At 39.8% G+C, this 24,894-nt stretch overlaps 3 protein-coding genes across 3 annotated transcripts; 2 read left to right on the top strand and 1 right to left on the bottom strand.

Moving 5' to 3' along the window:
* Window positions 1-694: 694 nt before the first annotated feature.
* rpl34 (ribosomal protein L34) lies at window positions 695-5,611 on the top strand. The gene is made up of 5 exons (XM_012864930.3): window positions 695-767; window positions 1,166-1,237; window positions 1,323-1,422; window positions 5,166-5,269; window positions 5,481-5,611. The coding sequence occupies exons 2-5, from the start codon at window positions 1,173-1,175 to the stop codon at window positions 5,563-5,565; spliced, it is 354 nt and encodes a 117-aa protein (XP_012720384.1). The 5' UTR covers window positions 695-767; window positions 1,166-1,172; the 3' UTR covers window positions 5,566-5,611.
* Window positions 5,612-6,741: 1,130 nt separating this feature from the next.
* Window positions 6,742-9,228, top strand: ostc (oligosaccharyltransferase complex subunit). Its single transcript, XM_012864929.3, has 4 exons — window positions 6,742-6,961; window positions 7,550-7,643; window positions 7,732-7,929; window positions 8,725-9,228. Exons 1-4 carry the CDS (start codon window positions 6,823-6,825, stop codon window positions 8,741-8,743), a joined length of 450 nt encoding a protein of 149 aa, XP_012720383.1. The 5' UTR covers window positions 6,742-6,822; the 3' UTR covers window positions 8,744-9,228.
* Window positions 9,229-12,403: 3,175 nt separating this feature from the next.
* etnppl (ethanolamine-phosphate phospho-lyase) lies at window positions 12,404-23,044 on the bottom strand. The gene is made up of 13 exons (XM_012864928.3): window positions 22,913-23,044; window positions 22,237-22,355; window positions 21,864-22,023; window positions 19,159-19,233; window positions 18,706-18,799; window positions 16,410-16,526; window positions 15,922-16,004; window positions 15,557-15,782; window positions 15,283-15,437; window positions 14,684-14,773; window positions 12,916-13,046; window positions 12,760-12,830; window positions 12,404-12,681 (listed from the first exon to the last, which is right to left on the bottom strand). The coding sequence occupies exons 1-13, from the start codon at window positions 22,969-22,971 to the stop codon at window positions 12,604-12,606; spliced, it is 1,458 nt and encodes a 485-aa protein (XP_012720382.3). The 5' UTR covers window positions 22,972-23,044; the 3' UTR covers window positions 12,404-12,603.
* Window positions 23,045-24,894: the final 1,850 nt, after the last annotated feature.

Genomic DNA, 24,894 nt, shown 5'->3' on the forward strand with positions numbered 1-24,894 from the left:
AGATACTAAATTTTATAGCACAAACTTAAACTAAATTTAACGGCACTGAAATGTAATCACTCCGATTTATAAGGATTCCTATGTGACGCTGCTTTCTTGGATTTGATTAAATAGGGTGTTCAGTCAATTTATCATGAAAATGTCAGCATATTCCATATGAAATCAGAGAACTTGACACTAGATCCAGCTCTTTGTTTATTTATTTTATATTAAAGAACATGATACACGACGATTTTGTTTATTTGGCTCCTATATTAAAAGGATCAAAACATAAATCGTATTGATAAAATGTATATTTAGGCTAAACCTAGTTGTTTGATTAACTTTACATATTCCAAAATAGATACAAGCATATCTGCATGAAACGTTTTTTTTTTCTTTTTCCTAAAGTTTTACTTTCTGAACATGTACCAAAAATGCATTTAAAAAAGGGTAAAGTAAGAAAGCATTCCATGCCAGTAAAAGCATATAGCCGAGAATACAAGAAAAAAGGCTTTAAAAAGGGCAAAATACCTACAAAATGACAAATAAGTGCATAAAACAGACCCGTTTGACTTGCTTGTTTACTTTTATTGCATCTATACATGTTTTAAGGCTTTTTAAAGCAAATATAAAACACGTTTTTTTCCCCCCCAACTAGCCATTTAGCCGAAGTAATAAATATTTTCCCGAGCCTCCAGCAGGGGGCAGCAAAGTGCCCTGCTCTTCGGAACTTTAACCTCCGACTTCCGCCTTGCTCCTTCCTCTTCCGGTTACGGCGAAAGCAGGTATGGTGGCTCCCGTTTTCTTCTGCATGATTACTACATTGTAATCGACTGTAATCCTCGGGTTTGGAGGCTAGTTCAACCAATTTCAACACGTTGTTTCACTCATAGTACATTCTTACACTATTGAAAGGGATGATTTCATAAATTGGGTGGTTTTTGCGAAGACATTTTATTTCACCCATCTCCCCGCTGTCGGGATGAGGCCGCTCTCCTAAACATGCTAACCGGTTGGCGGTATGATAATAAAACCGACACACAATGGGTGCCGGAAGCAGCTCAGTACACAGGACCTGCCCTTAAAGCGTGGACGTGGGGTTCTTAACGGCGTTTGAGTGGACTTGAACGCGCAGGGTTACAGCCAGAACAGCTTTCTCATTCCACTGCAATTTGTCTCGCAGCTTCACGATGGTGCAACGCCTGACTTACCGCCGCAGGTTGTCCTACAACACTGCCTCCAACAAGACCAGACTGTAAGTGAGCCGCCCGCTGCTCTCTCTGTCGGATGTTTTCACGCTTGCTGTGCGCGCAGTGATGAGGCTTGTTGTCGGCCCGCAGGTCCCGGACTCCTGGTAACCGCATCGTGTACCTGTACACCAAGAAGGTCGGCAAGGCCCCCAAGTCAGCATGTGGCATCTGCCCTGGAAGACTGCGTGGCGTAAGTACACCTGATGGAGGCTGGTGTGTGTTTCTGGTGGAGGAGAGAGCACGTGTTATTATAAATGGTTTATAATAAGAATAATGACCGTGCCAGCAGAGTTAAGTCTTTCCTGTTATGGGTGAAAATGACTTGGCTCGGTTAAAAGTATTGTTGAAATGCGTAGAAAGGATCCATTTAAAAGCCAGTAAGTTCTGTATCTAAAACTAGAACAGTGAACTCCCAGCTGGCTCTAAAGACTGCTCTTTGGGAACATTAAAGGTTACATAGCCAAGTAGAAAAGACCAAAAACAGTTTGATTGATAAAATCAGAATCAGATATACTTTAATAATCCCAGAGGGAAATTGCTGTTTCAGTACCATCACTATAACATAAACATCACAAACATTTCAGGGTTAAAGTAAGATTATCTACACCAAGCCTCTTGATAATGTTTTGATAGTCCTTTTTGTGAATAAATTTAGCTATAGATTTAAACAGATGTGGCAACAATGCCACAGAACTATTACAATGCCCATTTGCTTAATTAATAAGTCAAAATGAAATGATGCCAGACTGAGCCTGATCCCCCTGCAATGCCTCGCAGAAAACAGCGTGATGGAAGACCCAACAGTATTTATTAAATATACCGATCTACAGCAATTTTAAGAGCCTAATACCAGAACATTTACTCACGTCAGTCAACTCTGCGCTCACATCTGAGCCTCGGCTGGCTTAGCGTCCACTTCAGTGAACACCAACGTTCATACTGTATTCCCAGCGACATTCCAGTCGTTTCCCTCTTGGAATCATAAGTTGTTGTTTTTTTGTTTTTTTCCTTTGGAACTTGGGTCTTTCTTATTTGTTTCACTGGGAGATGCTAATGGCCAGTAGCTGCTTCCTTGATTTATCCCCCTGCTGCGCATTATGCAGTGATGTACTTCCGTTAAGATCGTGAATAAACATGAAAGGCTTTATTTACTAACAAACTGAGCAAAAACAAAGCGTAAAACACCAAAATAACAACTAATGCGCCAGCAGGGCGATAATCCTTCATAAAAACTTTGTATGCAACCAGAGCGAGCTACTGACATATATAAATTTAAAAAGCCAATTAATGTGGCTTTGCACCTTTAAGCTTTATTATTCAGCTGCAGCGTTGATGGGGAGGAAAAGGAAAGGCTATTTTTTCAGCATTGATTGATCATGTACTGTAGCTCGCTACCACCTAAGCCTGGTCGATAAATCAGAAATTTACCGACACCGAAATTTTAGGGTTTTGTGTGTATTTGCATCTTTTAAGATGATTTAGCTGTGATTGTCCAGGTCAGTTATACCACATCCAAAGTGACTTTAAATGCATTTATTTCTCATATATGGTCACATTCTGATTTCAAATGTTTTAAGATCAGCATTAACCGTATTCAGGAGGTTATATTATGTAATCTATCCAGGCGTTGGCAGATATACGACATTATTCATTTAGCAAAATCCAAGCAAATCAGTCAGTTCTGTACTTTATGCTTTGTTACAGTTTTGGGGGCACAATAAAACTGATTTAACTTCAGATGTTGGAAAAGAGCATTTGTTTGCTGCTGAGCAGCGTAAACTGCAAAACAGTCCTACATTAGGATTTGTTTTTCTCGACTGCTGTTATTTAGCAGTGGTGGGGTTTTTTTTTTTTTTGGTTTTTTTTTCATGTCACTCAGTCACGTGTCTCTCACACAGAATGTCACATTACATCTTTTTGATCTCAGTCTTTTGCCTGTGAACAGAGAACTCTTTCACCTCCACGACGTTACCGGTACAGGTTACTGTAAAATAAAAATCTGCAAATTAAAACAGAACAAAGTCTAGGTGTGCAGAATTAGCGTGTAGTAAAACACACGTTGAGTCCAGTGAAATGAACCCAGTCTGCCACAGAATGAGATGCTGGATCACAGTCTGCAGCGCAGGGCACCGTTAGACCGCTTTTAGTTTTGACAGATGGCGATTACATGTGAACTGTTACATGGAAGGTCAGAGTAGGTTGTCTGAAGACTTTGAAGTAAGTTGTCTTGGTTCATCACCTGTCTTTAGACTCTTAAAAACAGGCAGAAAGTTTGGTGTTATTTTGGTTTTCCTTCTGAGAAGAGATGATGATAGTCTAAGAAGTGTGAGAAACTGTTCAGAGGTCAAACAGACTCACCAGCCAGCTTTATCCACTGGAGGCAAGCATTGGTTTAGTGCGCAGTGTTGGAACAAACTTGTATTTTGACACTTAAGAGCCACACAGAAAATTATGGTATCGGATACAAAGGTTGTATCTAAGGGCAAGTTTGTAGCATTTAGTGTCAACGTGTCGGTGATTTTAACCACTTTAGCATAAGTTTGCATCGCACAGCTTAAGTTGTGGGGAAGGTGTGTGGTTTGAGGAAAAACACCAGAAGTACAGAATGATGCAGAAGGGATCAGACTTTAGGTTAATGATCACATTAATCACTGACATTTTCATGTAGTTTTTATTTTATTTTTTTAAATCACATCTTCATTTGACCAGATGAGACCTAAAGAGATCACGGCCTCTTTCAGAAGGTGATCTGGCCAAGAAAAAGGCAGCAACATGTCAAAGTGGACAACAGAAGAGCAATTAGAATATAGAAAGCGTGAACAATCTGACTCAAATGCTGAGTTATTATTACAGAGCATAAGGCATAACAGCTTTCTGTTCTCCGACGAAATGTGTATAAATAAGCAGAAACAGCTAGTCAGTCATCCATTGTGAAGGATGGAGTGGACGGCTGCAGTCAGGGAGAAGTCTGAGCGCAGGAGTTCGCTGGAGTCCAGGCCTGCAGGCAGCGCCTTACATCCACCTCAACATGACCAAGAACTGGCAGAGAGGGGCTGCTGTCACATTTCTGAGCTCTGGGGGAGAAACGTGACTTTATTCTGCAGTTTAAACCAAAGTTTATTCTTAATTTGATCAAATGTTTCAGGTGACTTTTTAAAAGAAGGCTCTGCATTACAGGGCTTCGGGTGATTAGATCGAGAGTTTCACCGTTTTGTTTGGACCTTGAAATAACGGCATCGGTCAAAGGAGCGTAGTTAAACTCCCCCCAAGCTTCCCAATAGTGAGATCATTAGTGATGTATTTGGTGTAGTTTAATTCAGCTTTTTGACATTTAGTGCAAAGTCTATTAAAACAATGAAAGTTGCATTTTGGTTGTTGACTATTTGAAATTTGCCTTTTAGTGTGGGGGGATAACAGAATCATGGTGGTGCAATTATTTGTTTTTGAATTTTTCCTTTTGCAATATATCGAGATTTCTAAATTATTGAGATTAAAAAAAAAAGAGAAGTCATATGGTTTATATCAAGATTTTGCATTATAATAATATTTTCTGTATTATCTTTCAGCTGTTTCTCATATTTATCTAAAGTAGTTTGTATTTAAAAAAAATAGACGTTTGGGTAAAACTTTGAGAGATGCCTTTCTATAGGTTGTGGAAAGAAAAGCATGTTGAGATAAATATCGTATGTCGACATTCAGCCAAAAAATATCGACAATATTCAACACTGCAGCTCTAAGAGTATTGCTCATATATTACAATACCACAATTGCTTTTAAGCTAATTGCTACCCTTTTGACTTCTGGGGATCATGAAACAAAAACTGCAGACGGAAACTATACATCTGATACGCCACTATTATCATTGTTTCTTCAGCTGATTAAAGGTCCAGTAAGCCGGTGCTTCCGTTCTCATGATTGACGTTTGTGTTACAGATCCGCGCTGTTAGACCTCAGGTTCTGATGAGGCTTTCCAAGACCAAGAAGCACGTGAGCAGGGCGTACGGTGGCTCCATGTGCGCCAAGTGTGTGCGTGACAGGTAAAGAGAGGCCGTCGCTTTTATTTTAAGCTGAGAATTTGTCCGAGTTTAACCTGATTTTGTACAAATTTGGCTTCTACCACAAATGTTGAAAGATCTGCGGTACTGTAAAGTTTTGTTGTGGAATGGTTCAACGCTAACATGGACAGGACTTTTTCTTTTTTCTTGGGTGAATAATGCATTAAAGCTTCTCTCTTGTTGTGATTCACAGGATCAAGCGTGCTTTCCTGATTGAGGAGCAGAAGATCGTTGTCAAAGTGCTCAAGGCACAAGCACAGAGCCAGAAGTCAAAGTAAAATCTGTATTTGTATTGCCACAATAAATAAATCACCAACAAATGGGCTTTCAGTTATGGTTTGTTTAGTCTGTGTGTGTGAGCTCTGGAAGTGTGCAGATACCAGCTAAGGTTTGGCCGTTTGATCCACGGTTCTCTGGACAAACGGGAAATTGAGATATCAACTGATGAAATGTCCAAGTTTTTAATGTTTACTTGTAATGAAAAGTGTAGGATCATAAATTGGGTTAGCTTTTAATCCCTGTAAGACCCACTGTTGCAGAATTACATTTTTTGGTTCAGCAGCATTAACATACTCATTGGGTCCTGTTGTGTGGTCACAATGATTGATCAATGGTTGATCGACCAGAACTCATAATCCTCACTGAGAAGCATTTCTGGTCCAGATGTGTCAGCAAGGCAGAGCACTGAAGTGCTAAAAATAGATGAGAAATGTCTGGATGATGAAGGGTGTACTGGAAGAATAACCTTTAAAAGCTGATTATAACGAGGAAGAAAAGGCATGCATTCAAATGTATATCAGTTCTTGACCCCCTTTTACATTTGGTGAACAAAATATTAAAACATGAACGGTGTTAAAACGTGCACTTGTTTAAACAGCTTTGCAATAAAAATGGGGAATAAGCACAAGAGTGTGCATGAAATCACATAAAATGGAAACATTGGAGGGTAAATATCTTTGTCCCACATTACAATCATTTTTGAAAATGGAACTTGGAGCAGAGTACTGGAAAAATAAAATGTAACGCATGACTTAGAAGTGTGCATAATCAGGTTTCTGGTGTTTTAGTGCCGCGATTCCCTTCAGTCCTGAATTGAGGTAGGCCTATATTGGGCAAAGCAGTTTTTGTTTACATGTATATAGAGATATTGTACAAATAAAACTAAATAATCCAAATGTTTAAAACTAATTATTCTATATTGAAAAGAAGTGCCACGAAACAGAATGCATATTAGGATTTCTGTCCAATTGAGACGGGCTCTGCAAGTTACTGTCACTTTAAGTGACGTAGAAATGTAGTTGTTATAATTCAATATTTTTTTTATGGTTTCATTTGATTTATTTAGCAAATTTCATTTGTGATTGAGGTCGATGCGTATATTTAGATTTATTTGGTTTTTGTTTTAAAACGAATGACCAAATAAAAAAAAAAAAACATGTACTTCCGGGACACGTCGCCTAAGCCAGTGCGCAGGCGTACCCCAGCCAGCGGTGGAAGCAGCGTCGCTGGAAAGAGGGGAGACAATTACCTTCATCATGGAGACTTTATACGGAGTTCCCTTTGCTGTGCTCGAATGCCCGAATATAAAACTGAAGAAACCTTCATGGCTGCACATGCCGTCGGCCATGACCGTGTACGCGGTCGTCATTGTGTCCTACTTTCTCATCACAGGAGGTAACAAGCTAGCGACCAGCTAAGCTACGGCTAGCCTCTCTTCATAATTAACACGACCACACGCAGAAGTTTTGATGTTTATAGTTTTGTTTGTATTATTTCTGTACTTAGGGTGAATTTGTAGTTTGCAATGGTTAACTTTTTAGTTAAACTAAGAAGTTTGTTTTCCCGTTTATGTGCAATTTGAGCCGAGCTATGCATACGTTGCTGAACAAGCTAACATAAACATTTTGTGTACAACAGAACATAGCATTAAATAAAAAAGGAAAGCGTTGGATATAAAAGCTTTAAACATATTTAAAGCGCTCACTATTAATTTTTTGATCATTTTAATGTTTACGGCCCCTGTGGAGGATGTCAGCGACTGACCAATCAGCAGATTTCTGTACCAGAAATATATTTTTATTGGTCTTACATACTTTTCACATTTTCTGAGAAACATGCAGATATAGTCCTTATACATTCTTACACATAAATGCAAAAAAAAAAAAAAAAAAAATGTGGAGGAATTCTGCAGAATTATTGTTGCATTTTGCTCATCAAGTGTGTTTGTCTCAAGGTTTTTATATCTGATTGTCCAACCTGCAGGTATCATCTATGACGTCATCGTAGAGCCTCCAAGTGTGGGTTCAATGACGGATGAGCATGGACACCAGCGGCCAGTTGCATTTTTGGCGTACAGGTGTGACAAGCATTTCTTTTTGTATTTAAACAAACAGGGGAAAAACAAAACAAAGTATGCTCACAGCTAATTTGTTTTTCTTTTTCAGAGTTAACGGGCAGTACATCATGGAAGGACTGGCCTCCAGTTTCCTCTTCACCATGGGGGGCCTGGGCTTTATAATCCTGGACCGCTCCAACGCACCCAACATTCCCAAGCTGAACCGCTTCCTGCTGCTTTTTATCGGCTTCGTCAGCGTCCTCCTCAGCTTCTTCATGGCCAGAGTCTTCATGCGCATGAAACTGCCGTAAGTTCGAAGCTCAGTGTTAGCCGAGATACCACGGCACACCAAATTTATCTATAAAGCACCTTAAACACCCACAGGACCAAAGTGAAAATGCAAATGATCAATCATAAGACAACAATAAGCAAAATGGTATATAAAATGAAAGAAGATAAAAAGCAGTAGAACAAAGTCAACATCTCAGATTGTGTTAACAGCCAAGGAAAAGAGATGAGTTTTAGGAAGGGATTTACAATCATGATGTAAATGACGGCATAGGGCTGGACGATAATTCAATAACAATGTATGTTGAACGATAGACTTATATTGATGATACAAAAAAAGGCTCAATAAATAGTTTTCCTTCCTTTTGCATTCTAGCCAATCATGTAGGTTAATATTTCAGTCATTAATCATCACAACCAATCACAACGCAAACCCAGGAACAAAGCTCCGCCCCCTTCAGAGAGTTCAGAGAGCATGCATTCTTTTTTTCTTTTTTTTTTTTTTAAACTTGCAGTTTTGTTAAAAAGTTGGTTGAATAAAGGATTGAGTTTGAATTCAGTGTTTGTATCTAAAAATGGGTCGCTAAGCAACAGCATATAATGGCCAGGGCTGAACTTAAATGTTTTGAATTTGTTGACGGTTATCGATAATATCAATATTTCTATTTTGTCGATATACTTTTTTCCCTATATCATCCAGCCCTATGACAGCACTTTTTTTCTTTTCATCAAAAGTATTTAAAAAAAATCTGTGATTATGCTTTTTCTTAAGGGTGAGGATGCCAGACTGCTAATTTAACTTTTGTCTTTTCAGAGGGTACCTCATGGGCTAAGGACGCTGACAACGGAAATGTACCAAACACAATCAGTCATAGATGAAGGTGACAACCAAATCTTAACCAGTTGAGACTGAAAGCACTGACTTTGCTCAAGAAACCAGACCAACTTCTCCTCTCCCTAAATAATATTTTGGAAAAAAAAAACAACCAACAGAGCCACCGGCAGACCTCTATTATTAGGCTTTGTGTAAATGTTACTGGCTAATCACAGTTTTCTCCTAAAACCTGCCATGAACAGAGAATACGGGGGGTGGGAGATGTTTTGGTGTCGCTGGGGGTAAAAAAAAAAAAAAACTAGAAAGGAAGCTGAGCGCTGATGGGATGCAGCCAGGGGTTTAGATGCAGAATTCGAACTGTGTGCTTTATTTTGCTGAGTGTCTGAAAGTGTTTGTCAGTTTTTGTATCAAAACAATTGAACAAGACCATGAAACTGGAAAGGTTTTGTTTTTGTATAAGGTTAAATAAATCATTTGCACAAATCCTTAAATTTGTCTTTCATATTTTAATAATTGAACTTAGTCATTAAAGACGCTATACCTGAATTTATTTTTGTCTGGTTAAGAAAAATGTTTTTTGTTTTACGCAATGTATTATGAGCTAAAAGTCATCATTTGATAATTGTGCGATCCAGTGAGTCTGGGGCTTCTTGTTTTTTTTTGTGTGAACTTTGGACAACTCAGGATGACTTTTCTCTACCAGTGGATTCTTTCTGTTCAGTGTTGATTTCCAGGTTTCTTGTGCGTTGGTTCTGATCACCATACGGAGGAGAATGAATGACTTGTGGGTTCTTCTCTAGACAGTTTATTTGACTCCAGCAGATAAAGGATTTTTCCCGTGCATATCCTTAACCCTCAAATTCAACAAGTGTATCGAAGGAAAATGCTGTCAATCGATGCTTTTATACAATGAAAAATGATGGGAGCTGTTGGTTTTGATTGATTTAAGGAGTGATCTGGTTCAGTATTTGAATTTCCAAACACGAGCAAGTGACAAGGAGCCATTTCTGATCTCTGCCTGACTGGCGCATTTTTGAGTTTGGCCTTTTTTTGCATTCACACCCAAGTGTAATGTCACAATTCTACCACAAGGTGGTGCTGTTACGCCATTGACTGTTTTTCGTTGTGAATGGACACTAGTTTGCCGGTGCTGGACAGAATAACAAATACAGGCGTCCTCTGGTAACTTTGAAACCAGATTTAGTATACCAGCAGTTTCTTAAAGGATTATCATACAAGCACATATGGCTCCAAACAAAAAAAAAGTTATTTTTATGACCCTTGTATAAAAACTTAAAACACTTCCTTTAATTACTGCTGTAGTTCAGAGTAGGCAAGTTTGTGTTTTTTCTATGTAGTAAGCAAAAGCAAAAACTGGATTTACTGCTTCCAAATGAAAGCCAAAAAAGTTGCACTAGGTGTCGGTATGTCTGTAATTTCAGATCATTTTGACATTTCTCTGTCGGTTTACCTTTCCTTTTAGTGACAGAAGCATCACTCTCAAAGATACAAGGGAAGTGCTTATTATTTTCAATGTTTCACCAGGGGTTGGTTACCGTTCAACCACCTCGGTCTTTCCAGCCCAAGCGTGCCTACAAATAGGACCAAATGATTCTTTTTTCCTCTTTGGAAGCATGTAATTTTGAGCATGTGCTTTTTGAATCCTGGTTTCTCCTCCCCATATCCTTGTTTACTAGCTTGTATATCGTTTTATTTTGGGCCTCTGTCTTTTACACCTGAAAGTGTTTATAATCTGTGGCTGACATGTTGGGCAATATTTAAACTGAGCGTGTTAACGTCCATCCCGTCTGACAAAATAAGTTTCTAACATGTTTTCATGTATTTTGGGAAAGAAAACAAGGGTTCAGTTGGATTATTACATAAGCCCAGAAAAGCAATCCACTGATTTCTTACAGATACACCTCAGAAAATAAGTATAACACATCGTTTTCCTCAATAAATATGTTTCTAGAGGGTCCATAGGAAATGTATGTTAGATGAAGGCAACAACCTATGTAATCCTTGCAAACAAAGCAAAACAAACGAGTCTATAAAAGATGTGGAACAGTAAAACCTATAAGTGTGAGACTAATCCTGTTTCCTGTCTAAAATGAGCTGCTTTAGTGCTAATTTATGGTCATAAAAATGATTGCAAAAGAATCGCGTCATGACGGATAAAAGCGATCAGTGCTTTCTCGGGATGTTTACAAAGCCTGTTTGTAAAGCGTTGGTCGGTTAAACTGGCCTTGACCCGGCGCATCGTGCAGAATGTCTGACGGTCACAATTAAAACCAGAAGAGCTGAACCTCCCCCTCAACGGCCTCTATGCACACTCACTGCACAAGACTTGTTTTGTTGCGGAACATTTGGACGAGCCAATAAATCGTTGAGAAGCTATAGTTTGGTCCGATTAGATCGGAGCTGAATAGTTTTTTTGAACGTCAGATGCTTGGAGAAGGAATATCGCTACACATAAGCTCATAGGGTGACATCTAGTGGCGTAAACCATCTGAAGATTACATTTGTTTTTCTTTCCAGTTTGTTGATGATCCCAAACATAAAACCATTGAAATCTCAGGTTAAAAAAAAAAATGAAGTGAAGATCAGATTGTATATTAGAAGACCCCCAGAACCCTCAACAGTTTGTGCTGGAAGTAAAATCAAAATGACACATTTGCAATGCACAGAAGTAATTTCTCCTCAGATACGCCGTTTATGAATTGTCGTTAGAAAAACTTGCTTTTCTGCTTTATTCCCTGTGCCATTCCCCTTAACTACACATCATTTTTTAGACTTTTTTTTTATATTTATTTTGATGTCTTTGTCTGGATTACTTGGGTTGCTACTAACATGTTCACCGCTGTATGAGCCAAGTCTCATACCAGGTGCTCTCCCTGCAAGTAGGTCAGCACAGGTCTGCATTGTTACACCCCCCCCCCCCCCCCCCCCCCCCTTTCCACTCTAATGGAGCAGGGCAGCCAGAACTGTGATATGCTGCTGTGAGGTAAACCTACACCCCCGTCTCACATCTTTCAGAACCTCTAATGGGTTTTCTTCCAGTCTTCCAGGATTGCCCTTTATTTAGCGCCATCCAGTTTTTCCCCCCCATCAGCGTCCCGTGGACATCCTCCCTGTCTCTCCTGTCCAAAAAAAGCATCCCTGCAGTATGATGCTGTCGCCGCCACCTTCCTCCCCATATTGGCTGTGTCGAACCAAAAATCCAGCGTTGCTAATCTGGTTTCTCTCATTTGGCTTCTTTTCGATAAAGGGTAGATTGGTGGAGAGTAAATTCAATATATTTTTTAGACTGCTTTGATTAATCCTTCATTTTGACAACACTGTCTGCTGTATACAGACAGCTATACCAGGGTAGTTGTTATAAAAGTGTAATGCACTCATTTTCATGTCCAGTTGTGTTATCTTACAGCCGTTGTAGCCAGTGCATTTACTTCAGTAAAAGGTTTGCGATGATTCTGCTACTTCTACAGAAGTATGTTTAAACTCTAGTATCTATACTTCTATAGATATTAGATAGATGATAGATGTGAATACACCTTCGCCTTCAAGCCAAACTCTGTCTGCATGGAACATTGGTGAATAATTGTCAGACGGTTTCCCCCTTTGGCGGACGTTCAGGGAGATAAAGAAACAGAGCAAACCAGGTTAAAACATTTCCTTTTTAATTAAAATGTGGTGTGAAATATATAGTATTTACTGTGATGCAATAGAACTTTTGACCGGTCCATTAAAAGAAAATGAAATTTGTCGTCCTTCAGAATGAATTTTTTTCTCTTTTTAACAGTCAAGATGTTCTGCTGCTACTTTATCAGTGTAAAACCACACACACACCGCCCCCCTTTATGTCCTAATACGTTTCCGTTGTCTGGTTTGTTCTTGGACTTCTTCGGGGCCGTGGCCGTTCTCCTCTGTCGACAGCTGGAGAACAAACGAAGCGCAGAGTAAAGTCAGCGGACCTGGATTCCTGGCGTTGACACAACCTGCCATGCAGCTTACCTTTCCCCGTCCCTTTCCCCGTTCTGTTTTTTGGGAGTTGTTCCCCGTCACGCCTAATGCTCCCTCCAGCTCTGAAACAAAAGCAAGCAGCACAACCTAACACCTCCTGATTTAATTTTTTCCCCGCGCTCGCGCAGCTCATAAAAACCAAAGTACCTGTGAGAATGAGGTCGATCTTCTCCACCACCAGGTCGGCGTCCTGCGCGGTGAAGCACAGCGGGGGCTTGAACTTCAGCACGTTGCGGTGAGGTCCGTCAGCGCTTAGGAGGATGTGCTGTTCCTTCAACCTGGGAGTATTTCCACATTTATTTATTTATTTTTAATTAGCTCTGTGGTTCTTCATGAATGCGTACAGCTTTATGATAGCAGGCCCCTGATGATTGGATGACAGCCGTGTGCCAGAATGACCAGTTTTCTACAGCTTTATGGCACATAGAGGAAAACATGCTCTTCATGTATCTGAGCACTGCTTGTCAGCCTGCTGAAAAAACAACGCCGTACTTTTCCGTCGGTTACAATAAAGGCAAATGTGTTCGAAATGCAGACTGTAAGGAACGTGACCACACATTAATGTTTTTTTTTAAGGTAAGGCTGTTTTAAAATGGCAGCGAGCGTGTCTACTAAGCAGACTGCCGTGTTCTGCCTGCGTTGTATCAGCTGATCATCTCACTGGCTTCTAGACAAAGCTGACTGGGAGCAGTCGTCTGCTTCTGCCCATTCTGATTTACAACCTGAAGATTTTATTTTTTTTATTTATTTTTTTGTTACTTGCAAACTTACACCTGAGCATGAATTTATTCTGGAAAAAATGCGAAACAAAAGCCACTTTTAATTCGCCGTTGCTTGATCGCATTATTGTAAACTAAACTGAACAAAATTAGGGTTGTGTGATTGTTAATGGTGAAAAATGTTCAGTTCCACCCTACTCAAAAGGATTTCTTATTCATTTGGGACTTAACAATATAATTCAGTTCTATCTGTTTAAGTTTTGCTTTCAGTAAGTTAACCAGTGTTGTATAAAGTACTGAAATCTCAGAGTCAAGTAAAAGGTACCTCTCCAAAATGTGACTTTGGTAAAAGTCCAAGTCACTGACTGAAATGTTACTTGAGTAAAAGTCTTAAAGTATCTGAAATGTCTTGTACTTAAGTAATGAATATTACTGTAAAATTAGATGTACTCAAGTAATGTAATGAAAAGTATAAGTAAAAAGTAAAACAAAGCAAATGCAGTTTGAATGATATTATTTTTTTTTGCTAAACTTTGAAAGTCAAATTCACTTAAAATAATATAAACAGCCAAGTGCAGCAGAAATGTAGACCAAGTTTAAACAGAAAATACAACCTTTTTGTAAGCTTTCAGTTTTCCTTCTTCAAGTAAGGTCAGTGCTATGCACTTTAAAATTGTACACAACCAAGTGCAGGCTAAATGTAGACCAGGGGCTGTATACTAAGAACATGGTTAAGTAAAAAAACGGGTCTAGCAGGTATCATTTAGTTGAGAAAATTAGGACTCTCTGCTATTAGATGCTCTACCTATACCACAAGGTTAATTTAACCTGCTTTATTACTGAACCAGCTTCTTATCCTGTTGGTGGTGATGAACAAGCCCAGGCAAGTCTGTCTCTGTCTCTCTCTTTTTTTTTCTTTTTTTTTTGTAACGAGTAACTAAACCAAACATTGAAAATGTATCGGAGGAAAAGTATGCAATTAAGTTCGGAGATACAGTGAAGTTAAAGTTATCAAAAATGTTATACTCGAGAAAAGTATAAAGTACTCCAAGATATACTTAAGTACAGTAGTGAAGTATTTTTCGTTACTATACAACACTGAAATTAACATCCTATTTTTGGTGTCGACTCTGTTATATTGTGATCACAGAGATAGAGGCAAAGGTAAAACCTTAGTTTTTGCACATTGAACTTACTTATAAATGACTTCCTGGGCTTCTGCTGTAGCTGGAGTGAGCTTCACTCTGTCCTTCACCAGCTCCACGCCAACAAAGAGACCGCAGCCCCTGCAACGAGAGGACGACTCCTTACTCACCCTGAGGCCGTCCAAATCTTTTCAAACATAACATTCCTGAATGTTGCATTACAGTTAAACTGAACAAAAGGTGAAATGAAGATGACAAAATGTAGAAGTTTTAAAAAAAAAAAAAATGGTAATGGAGATCAATTTTTATTTTCCACATCCTGGCAATGAAGCATAACTTTCCTTTGGAGAGAATAACGTCCTATGAAGCAGCACCTTTCTACATTGTGGCACAAAGTGTGTGCATCTGTGAGAAATGTGTTTTAATTTGTTTAAAATGTAAATAATAAATCAATTTGAAAGGTTTTATAACAGAACTGGAATTCTCTCAGCTCGCCAGACTTTATTTCAAGAAGGATTTTAAACTGCTGGCGTGGAAAGACCAAGCCTGAACCAACATGCTGCCACTTGTTTAACACAAAGAATGTCTGTGCTTCTTTTTCTTGTGAAGTCACACAAACTTCTGCGAATTTGAGTCTGCATTTGTCTCACCTAATGTCTCCAATTAGTGGATGCCTCTCCTTTAGTTTTCCCAGCAGGTCGGTAAGGTGCTGGCCCACGCGCAGCGCGTTCCCCTGCAGGTCCTCCTTCTCGATCACGTCCAGTACGGCCAGGCCGATCGCGCACGACACGGGGTTACCGCCAAACTAAAAATGTTAGCGTAAAACATTATCTGAATCTATAAAACAGATTCAAAAGAACAAATATCCATTGCTGGCTGTGCTGCTTTATTTGCCCCCCCTTTCTCTTTAGAATAAGCTCTTACTGTATTGAAGTACTCCATTCCTGATGCCATGAAGGCCTCGGCCACTTCCCTGGTCGTGACCACGCACGACATGGGGTGGCCGTTGCCGATGGGCTTCCCCATCGTGACGATGTCGGGCACAAAGTCGTCTCCCTGAAGCTGGAAGGCCCAGAAGCGAGAGCCGACCCGGCCAAAGCCCACCTGAACCTCGTCTGCGATAAAAACGCCTCCTGCCTTATGGACGTGTCTGGGAAAAGGGCGTTAAGAACGAGACGACAAAAAGCTTAAGAACAGACGCACCGGATCTGACATCAGACACGTTAAATGACTCTGTTGCTTTCTTGTTGCTTGCATTGTAAATACGAACAACAATGCGGGATACGTACTCGGCCACTTGCTGGAAGTAACCCACCGGGGGGATGACCTGCCCGCCACAACTCTGCAGCGACTCGGCAATAAAAGCGGCAATCTGCCCAAGAGCAAAACATATCAGCGGCGTATATCTGAAGCCGGACTGATAAACTGCCAAAGAAACGGTTCCCCGTCGTCTTTGACCCTGTACGCCCGACCCCTTTCAAGTAAGCTGCTCCAGTTTTCACCAGACTGGGTGGAATAAGATTGTGATTGTTGCGTAATGCCAGGGTAGGCTTGAGCGTTACTGCAGGTCATCAGGTTGAATGCTAGCGTGGCTTTCATGCTGCGTTGCCAGAAAATAATGCTGGGTGTTTCATTAAGTCAGAGGAAAGTATTAAACAAATGATAGCGTGGTAATTTTCATGCAAATGGGAAAATTCACAACAAACACTATATTATGTGCTATATAGGAAGCATTGTGGAGGCCTCGGCGCACAGAAACATCAGACATGAGCTTTACCTTACGTCCCTTTTTATGAACGTTGTCTATTATGTCTTTGACTTCGTCCGCGTACGCTGTGGCTGCGTCAGGATGGTCCGCCCGGTATTTGCCTCTGTACACATCTGGGCTCGAAGCCTGCATGGAAGTTGGTATTAGAATAATTACAACAGCAGATTCACATTTGTTTTGCGTGGTCAAAAAAAGCTTGTTCATTTTCTTGGTTCAGTGTTTATACGTAATTATTTAAACAAACCCAAACTTATATTTTGCTTCTTAAGATCTGGACCAGGCTTGATCAGTATTTGTTCAAAGATCTTTCTAAGTTTTCTTAGCATGCTGGCTGCTTTTTTGGCTGATCTACAGTATACCAGGTTTTCTGCTAGTAGATTATGATTAGGAATCTGTCAAACTGTTAGCATTTTGTTATTCTTTGCTAACTTAGCTTTCATAACCTGATTGCTGCCCTGCTGTCCCAATCTTACCATTGTGATCTACACGCCCTCTTTGAATTGCCTTCCTGCCATGGCTGCACAGTATATAGTAAATATATTGTCACTGCAATATCAGAGTGTGGACAATATCACAAAGTAATGTTTAGAACCCACTATTTGTTGGCTAATACATTTGAGTTATCATGAACGTACACATTGCATGCCGCTGTAGTGTTCAGCCTCAATAATAGAAACCAAAAGCCAGAGAATGCTGAAAGCACGGCAGAGAAATGCAGAAATGAGGAAAATGTGTGTTTATCACAGCTGATATCATTGTCTCAGTATTTACCACTGATATATGCATCACATTATTTTCTAATAATTTGCCGCCGTACATTCTATGCATATGTTCCTGTAAAATAATTAATGGAAATTAGCAGTCATACTCCCATTGTTTTTTGTTTTTGGATTAAAAAGTAAAAAAAAAAAATTATTATTATTATTTTCTAATAATTTGCTGCCGTACATTCTATGCATATGTTCCTGTAAAATAATTAATGGAAATTAGCAGTCATACTCCCATTGTTTTTTGTTTTTGGATTAAAAAGTAAAAAAAAAAAATTCCCAGGTGTCACTGGTGCGTGTTGCTGCTAAGAAATTAGGTTACAGCTGCAGAAATGTAGCAATGACCCAATGATTTTGTTACTTAATCTCATGCAATACTATGCACACACTCTGTCTGTACTTTGGAAGATTAACTGCCATTGGCATGCTGAATGTTTGGAGACGCCCATATGGCAGGGTAATTAGAGCTATTTCTGAATGACCACAAAGTATGACACATTGTGACAGTAATTAAACAATGAGATCAAACGTGGTTCCTATACACCTTTCATGTGAAACCTGTATACTTTTCCAGACCCAGTTTTGCAATGGTTTCTGAGAGAGTAAGAAAAGACACAATAAAACAAGAAAGGACAGAAGAAATGGAAGGGAGAGAAAGAAAAAAGGAATGATAAAAGGGAGGAAAAAAGTAGGATACAAGGAAGAAAGAAACAAAAGAATGAAGAAACATAGGAAGGTAGGAAGGACACAAAGGAGGAATAAGAGGAAACACACAAGACAGAGAGGAAGGATACATGGCAAGAAAGAAATGAAAGGAAGGGCAGAATGGTGGGAAGGTCCAAGGGAGGAAGGAGTGAAATAATGAATCACACAAGGAATCCAAGGAAGGAAATAAGAAACAGAGAGAGACAAAGTATGAAATAAATCCCCCATGAAAAGAAACAATGACAAAAAAAAGAAAGGGAGAAATTACACAAACAAAGGATGGAGGGATGAAGAAAGGACACAAGAAAAGAAAGACAAGTTGTCAAAATGAGCTAAGGTAGGACAGAAGACGAAAGGAAGAAAAAAAGTACACAGATGAAAAGAAGGAAGGAGGGAAGACCAAAAGGGAGGGAGGTGGTACACAAGGAAGCACATGAAGGAGGACAAAAATAAGGACCCAAAGAAGGAAGAGAAACAAATCATCTCTTTGTTACAGGCTGCTAGCAATACGATACGTCACTGCTACATCTCTTTTCTTTAGGCGCTAAGAGGATGAAGGTACTGTAAGTTAGTGCAAGCTGGCATTTATAGGCTTGGAAAACAGTAATTCACCTAAATTTTTATCTATGTTTGTCTTTTTTCTCGTTTAGGGTTAAAATATATATATATATATTGCATGCATTTTCAATGTCCTGTCCCTCTTTCTTTCTCATCGGAGCCCATTTGTATGCCGAAAACTCTGTGACCTGCCACAACGCAGCAGCACAGAGCTGAGTGATGGTGTCTTAATAGTGTGCAGGCGGGCGGAAGGTGAGAGCAAAAACCACACTCACCACGTGGACAAACAGGTTCTGCTCAGCGGCTGACAGCTGGTGGAACTTATACGGACTAATGTCGATTAGTGATGACACGTGGCCGTGGTACGCGCTGCGGACAGAGTAAACACCAGCCAGAGGATCATTTACAGCACCGGTGTCGAGCTCTAGTCCTCCAGCTCCTGCATCCTGCAACTTTTACATGTGCCTCCGCTCCAACGCTCAAATACTTTACATTAGGAGGACATTGTATAATCTGACTGCATGCTGAAGAGGCAATTTGGCCATCTGGATCATGTGTGCTGGACCAGGACCACATCTAAAAGTTGCAGGACCAGGGCCTCCAGAACTGGAGTCAGCACCCCATATTTGGTGTATAGCTTGGGTTGTGTGGCTACTATGAATCTGATAGAAGAAGGCGTGGCTGTTATATCACAACATACGTTATCACTGAGATATACGGGGCCTTACTTTTCCAGTGTTATGACATCTTTGTTTCCCGTGTACTGCCATGCGAGCCGAAGGGCCAGGTCGTTGGCTTCAGAGCTGAAGGGGCAAAGGGTTACATCAAGTTACTCAGTCACCACAAAACACACAGATGAGACCTCGCGGACGTCATTCGCCGTTTGTCATTTCAGCTCCCAATGTAAGAGCAGCTGAAGCGGGCCCCTGTTTGTTCATTCTAAATACATAAATGACTCAACAAGGGTTTTTAAGTTGTCATACTTCCAAAGGCAAATCATCTGCCTTAATCAAAACATTCACAACACCTTACAAAACTATTTGAATGTTTTGTGAAATTATGACGACAGAAATTGATGGGTTTTCCATCCATCCATCCATCCATCCATCCATCCATCCATCCATCCACCATCCATCCATCCATCATTTTTTCATCTGAGATCAGGTCATGGGGCTACAGGTCCAGGCGGAAAACCCAGACATCCCTCTCCCCAGCAACATCCTCCAGCTCATTCTGGGAAACCACAAGGTCTTCCCAGGCCAGACGAGACATACAGTCCGTCCAGCAAGTTCTGGGTCTCCTCTTAAAGAGACGTGCCCAGAAAGCCCCTAAAAAGAGAGGCACTCAGGGGGCATCCTGATCAGATGCCCAAAACAACATTAACTTGCTCCTTTCAATGTGGAAAAGCAGTGGCTCTACTTTGAGCTCCCGCCGGATGACGGTGCTCCTCACCCTATTTCAAAGGTCCAAGGCTGGCTAATCTATGGAGGAAACTCATTTCCGGCTACTAGTATGTGGGATCGCATTGTTTTAGTCATGATTCATACCTTGTGACCATTGGTGAAGGTCGGGGCCTTGCTTTTTGGCTCGGCACAACAGACCGGGGCAGCGTCCGGATTACTGCAGATGCAGCCCCCACCCATCTGACCATATCTTGTTCTATCCAACTATCACTCATGAATGACACGCCAAGATACTAGAACTTCTCCACTTAAGGTGGAGACAACCCCCCAATCAAGAGGGGTCAAGCCACCTTTTTCTGGTCAAGGACAATGGCCTTAGACTTAGAGTAGCTGATTCTCATCCCGAACCGCTCCAGCGCACACTGGAGGTCATGGCTTGAAGAAGCCAACACTACCACATCACCAAAACAAAAAAAGCAAAGATGTAATCTTGGGGTTTCCGAAACGCACACCCTCTCCTCTCCACGACTACACCTTGTCCATGAACACCACAAACCGGATCGGTGACATGGGGCAGAACCTGGCGGACTCCAGCGCACACTGGGAACAGGCCTGACTTTGTGCCTTGAATGTTAATACAGCTCTTGCTTTAGAATAGCTTTAAAGGCAATCAGGGGAATGTGATCCTGAGGCTTCAGAGAACTCTATTCACGCCCATGGGGGCAGCAATTGAAGCTCTGTGAAGAACCTGGTTGACCAACACAAAAAAGGAAAGGAAAATAACCTGTGTATGTTGACCAACAAAGGTTCGAAACGTATGGCATGCAGTTGTATTCAGTCCCTTTATTTCACATGAGACAGCTGAAGACCTACTAAAGCATTACTGTCCACCTAAACCAACAACGCCAGCATTAATCAGAGAAGCAAAAAGGGTTCTGGAACTTTGGAGGAGCTGCAGAGATCCACAGCACAGGTGGGAGAATATTTCAACAGGGCAATTAAGTGTTGTGAAGAGTGATGAGAACAAAGCAGCTGGAGGGAACAAAAAAACTAATCCCTGTTTGCTGTTTTCCAGACTTTATGTAGAGAACTCAGCAAACACGTGAAAGAGTGTCCTCTCGACAGATGAGGCCAACATTTTTACTTTTTGGCTTATATGCAAAGTACTTTGTGTGGCAAAAAAGTAACACTGCACTGCCCCCTAAACACACCATCTTTACATTTGGGGAGGGGGGTGGGAGATTAATGAATATTACATGCCATTCTTTTATTTGTAAAAAAATTGTCTTCTTCTTTACAATTATACTACGTCCCATACCACCCTAATAACAAGCAGGGAAGTTTTCTGGGTGTAACGTGGAAAAAAATGTGCAATAGATGAAAGGCTGTGAACGCTATTTCAAAGAACTGAAGGCATATGTTTACATTTTCTACCAATTGTTAGATCAAACTCTGCCAGCTCACCGTCTAGGCTCAGTTTTTGGACTCTGAGGACCTTAATGGGGCCCCTTCCATGTCAGCTTTATGACTTCACATCTCTGATATGTCTTCTGTGTAGTATTGAGGGTTTATGGATTATCAGATTATCAGAAACACAATTGCTTTCTTCTAGATAATCAAGGCAGTTTATGCTGCAGTACTGTAAGTACGTGGTGTAAATAAGTAACAATGGTGACCTGGATCAGTTTGTTAAATCAGACCTTTAGGAAGCGAGAAATGCTGAGTGTGCATGTTACCCTTATCCATGTCTACAATATCTGTCAAACCGAGGAAACTTGCTCCCTAGTAGTTCTTTAATATTGTTCTAAACTAAAGCCTTTAAAATGTATATTCATCCTAAGATCTTAATTTTCTATGTAAATAAATAGGATTCACAAGTTTTGCGAAACCTGAGCTTTCACACTTTAGAGTAATGTACGTCTGTCACACCTTCACATCCATAAGAAAACAGGTCTGACTGTAATTAATCATTTTTGTAACGTCGCCCTCTTTGTTTGAAGCGTGCAAAAATATGTCTGTGAATATTTTACCCCGAGTTGACAAAGTAGCACACGGAGAGCTTCTCCGGCAGCGTGGCCTGCAGCCTTTGAGCATACAGCACCAGGTTGTCATGTAAGAACCGGGTGTTGGTGTTGAGAAAGCCCATTTGCTCAGCTCCTGCCTTCACCACGTCTGGGTGACAGTGGCCCACTGAAACAAACAAAGAAACAGACAAACAGAAACCTTAAATCAGTTTACTGCTAATAATTGTGGGAGGGAGCAGGTATTCTAGTCAGAAACATTGGTTACATAATTTTTGTGTATATACATATTACGTTTTATGTTGACGTTTTCCTGTGATGATGTCTGAAGTGTTTTTTTTTTTCTAGCTTTAAAAGTGTGTCTTAATGTTTGCATGCTTACCATGAGCCACGTTGTTGATGCAATCCAAGTAGCGCTGTCCGTTTTCATCATACATGTACTGGCCTTTGGCTTGCACGATCTTGATGGGGTCATGGCTGAAGAAGATCTTGCAAGAAGGTCTGCAGAGGAACTAAAGGTTATTAAAAAAAATCTTTTTTTTTTTTTTTTTTTTTTAGTTTGACTTTTAACTCCAGCAGAAACACTGTTGTTGTTGTTTTTGTTTACTAGTGTTTTATTGGTCCTTTTTCTTTTAAAATCATAGACCTGTACAGAAACTTTGGGAGTGTAAAGCGCTCTATAAATAAAGGCTGATTGATTAATTGCAATCATGAAGGTGCATCCCCTGATTCAGCGCTACTTTAGTATAAAACTTATATTAGTATTAGGTGAAATTGCACTGTGAGAAAGGGGTAATCATGTCATAGGCTACTGTTGTAATACCATGCACAGACGTGGTTATAGTTAAATGATTTAGAAGTTTATAGGTAAATAACTTGGTCTTAGTTGTAATACGACCAAGTTACCAGATTCCATAATTATAAATAAGTTAAAAGTCATACAAAGATAGATCCCCTCCAGCCTCCAGAAGATGAGGGTTCTGGGCAGAGTATCGTTTCTGTAACATATTTAGTTGATCTGAGACGATCTGCAGTCCTTTAAACAGTAAAAGTCTTACCCAATGTGCTTCTTTCTCAAGTCTATCGTCTTCTTTTTCTCCAATCCTTCAGCGGACATCGTTGTCTCGTGCAGCAGAAAAAAAGAAGCTCGAGGATCACCTGTTCCTGCCGAAATACAGCGCTAAGGTGTTACGAGATCCGCAGCTCGGCTGTCTGCCTTGTATGGAGAGCCAAAGGGGCCAGAGAGTGGGAAAAAAAGAAGCAAATGTCTGCAAAAAAAACCTCTTTACATTTTGTTTACAGTTTGAAGCTAGTTTTGTGTTTTAATGTAAGCTACTTAATTTATTTTATTCTTTAACAAGCCTCAGCTGAAAGTATGGTATGAAAATACTGCCAAGTATGGAGAGCCAGAGGGGCCAGACAGTGAAAAAAGAAGCAAATGTCTGCAAAACAAAATACCCCTTTACATTTTATTTACAGTTTGAAGCTAGTTTTATGTGTTTTAATGTAAGCTAATTAATTTATTTTATTCTTTAACAAGCCTTAGCAAAAACTATGGTATGGAAATAGTGATAAAAGGAGAATAGAAAGAATATAGAATAAACAAAAATGGATCATGAATTTAAGATAAATAGATAAATTAACTAAAAGGAGGTGTTTTGGTTATTTTAGAATTAATTTATTTGAATAATTTTATGTTATTTTCAGGATTATGCATTTATTTGCTTCTTGTATTAGGCAAATTACGAATGTCCTAACATCGTTCATTAAAATATGAATGTAACAGAAATATTTCAACCAACACTCCAGATACATATTTTTCCGCTGATCACATACAATGCTTCCTGTTCAGCTACCTTCAGCTTTCAAAACATCGTATTTTTGGTGTTTTAAAAGATTTGACAAAATAAAGAGGAAGCTGATTTAAAAGACAGGCCATCAGCTATTTTAAAACAATTTGTTATTTCTTATTTAATATAATGTTAATATGTATATTTGTTGATTTTTTTTAAATATAATACAAATTTGTTTGTATTTCATTTCCTATAATACTACATATTAAGATTATTTTTAAATTACAATTTTAATTCTACTAGAAAATGGTCTGCACAGTGGGGCAGCGGTGTTGCCTTGCAGCAAGAAGTATTTAGGTTCGAGTCTAACCCTGGGTCTTTCTGCATGGAGTTTGCATGTTCTCCCTGTGCATGCGTGGGTTCTCTCCGGGTACTCCGGCTTCCTCCCACAGTCCAAAAACATGACAGTTAGGTTAATTCGTCTCTCTAAATTCTCCTTAGGTGGGAGTGTGTGTGAATGGTTGTTTGTCCTGTCTGTCTGTGTGTTGCCCTGCGACAGACTGGCGACCTGTCCAGGGTGTACCCCGCCTCTCACCCATTGAGATGCTGAAGATAGGAACCAGCACTCCTCGCGACCCCATGAGGGATAAAGCGAGTAAGAAAATGGATGGATGGATGGATTCTACCAGAAAATGTTGCGTGGTTTATTGTAGTTTCCCAGGTCCTGATATTTTTTTTATTTAAAATAGTATAAGTATGGAGGCCCTAAAGGGACATTGATGTGGGGTGGGGGGAGGGAACGTTCTTGTGCGAATCAGGTCTTTTTTTTGTGCACACCAGATACTTTTTTTGATAGTGATATTTCTAATATCAATAAAAAAAAAAAACTATGGTGTGCATAAGACAGTTTCTGACACATAAAACTATGTGGCGTACACAATGTCCCTTAAGAGGTTCTGTATTTAAATTATTTATTTTGTTGGAACTATTTCATAAAAATTTACTTCATTTGTAATGCTTAAATTTTACAATCTCAAAGTTTTACAGTTTAAATAGAAACCAGGGAATAGAGCAAGAACTGAAGAGAAACATCACAATTAAATATTCCTTTAGACATTGTAAAATATTTGTTGCAATACAGCAGATTTATTCCAGATTAGTAACGCTGGTATGTGTACATGTTTTCTAAACAATTCCTGCTTAAAGCTTTTTATTTTTATTTATTTTTGCAAACATGAATTCTTTGA

The sequence above is a fragment of the Fundulus heteroclitus genome, chromosome 14 (assembly GCF_011125445.2).
Source record: "Fundulus heteroclitus isolate FHET01 chromosome 14, MU-UCD_Fhet_4.1, whole genome shotgun sequence".
Lineage (NCBI taxonomy): Eukaryota > Metazoa > Chordata > Actinopteri > Cyprinodontiformes > Fundulidae > Fundulus > Fundulus heteroclitus.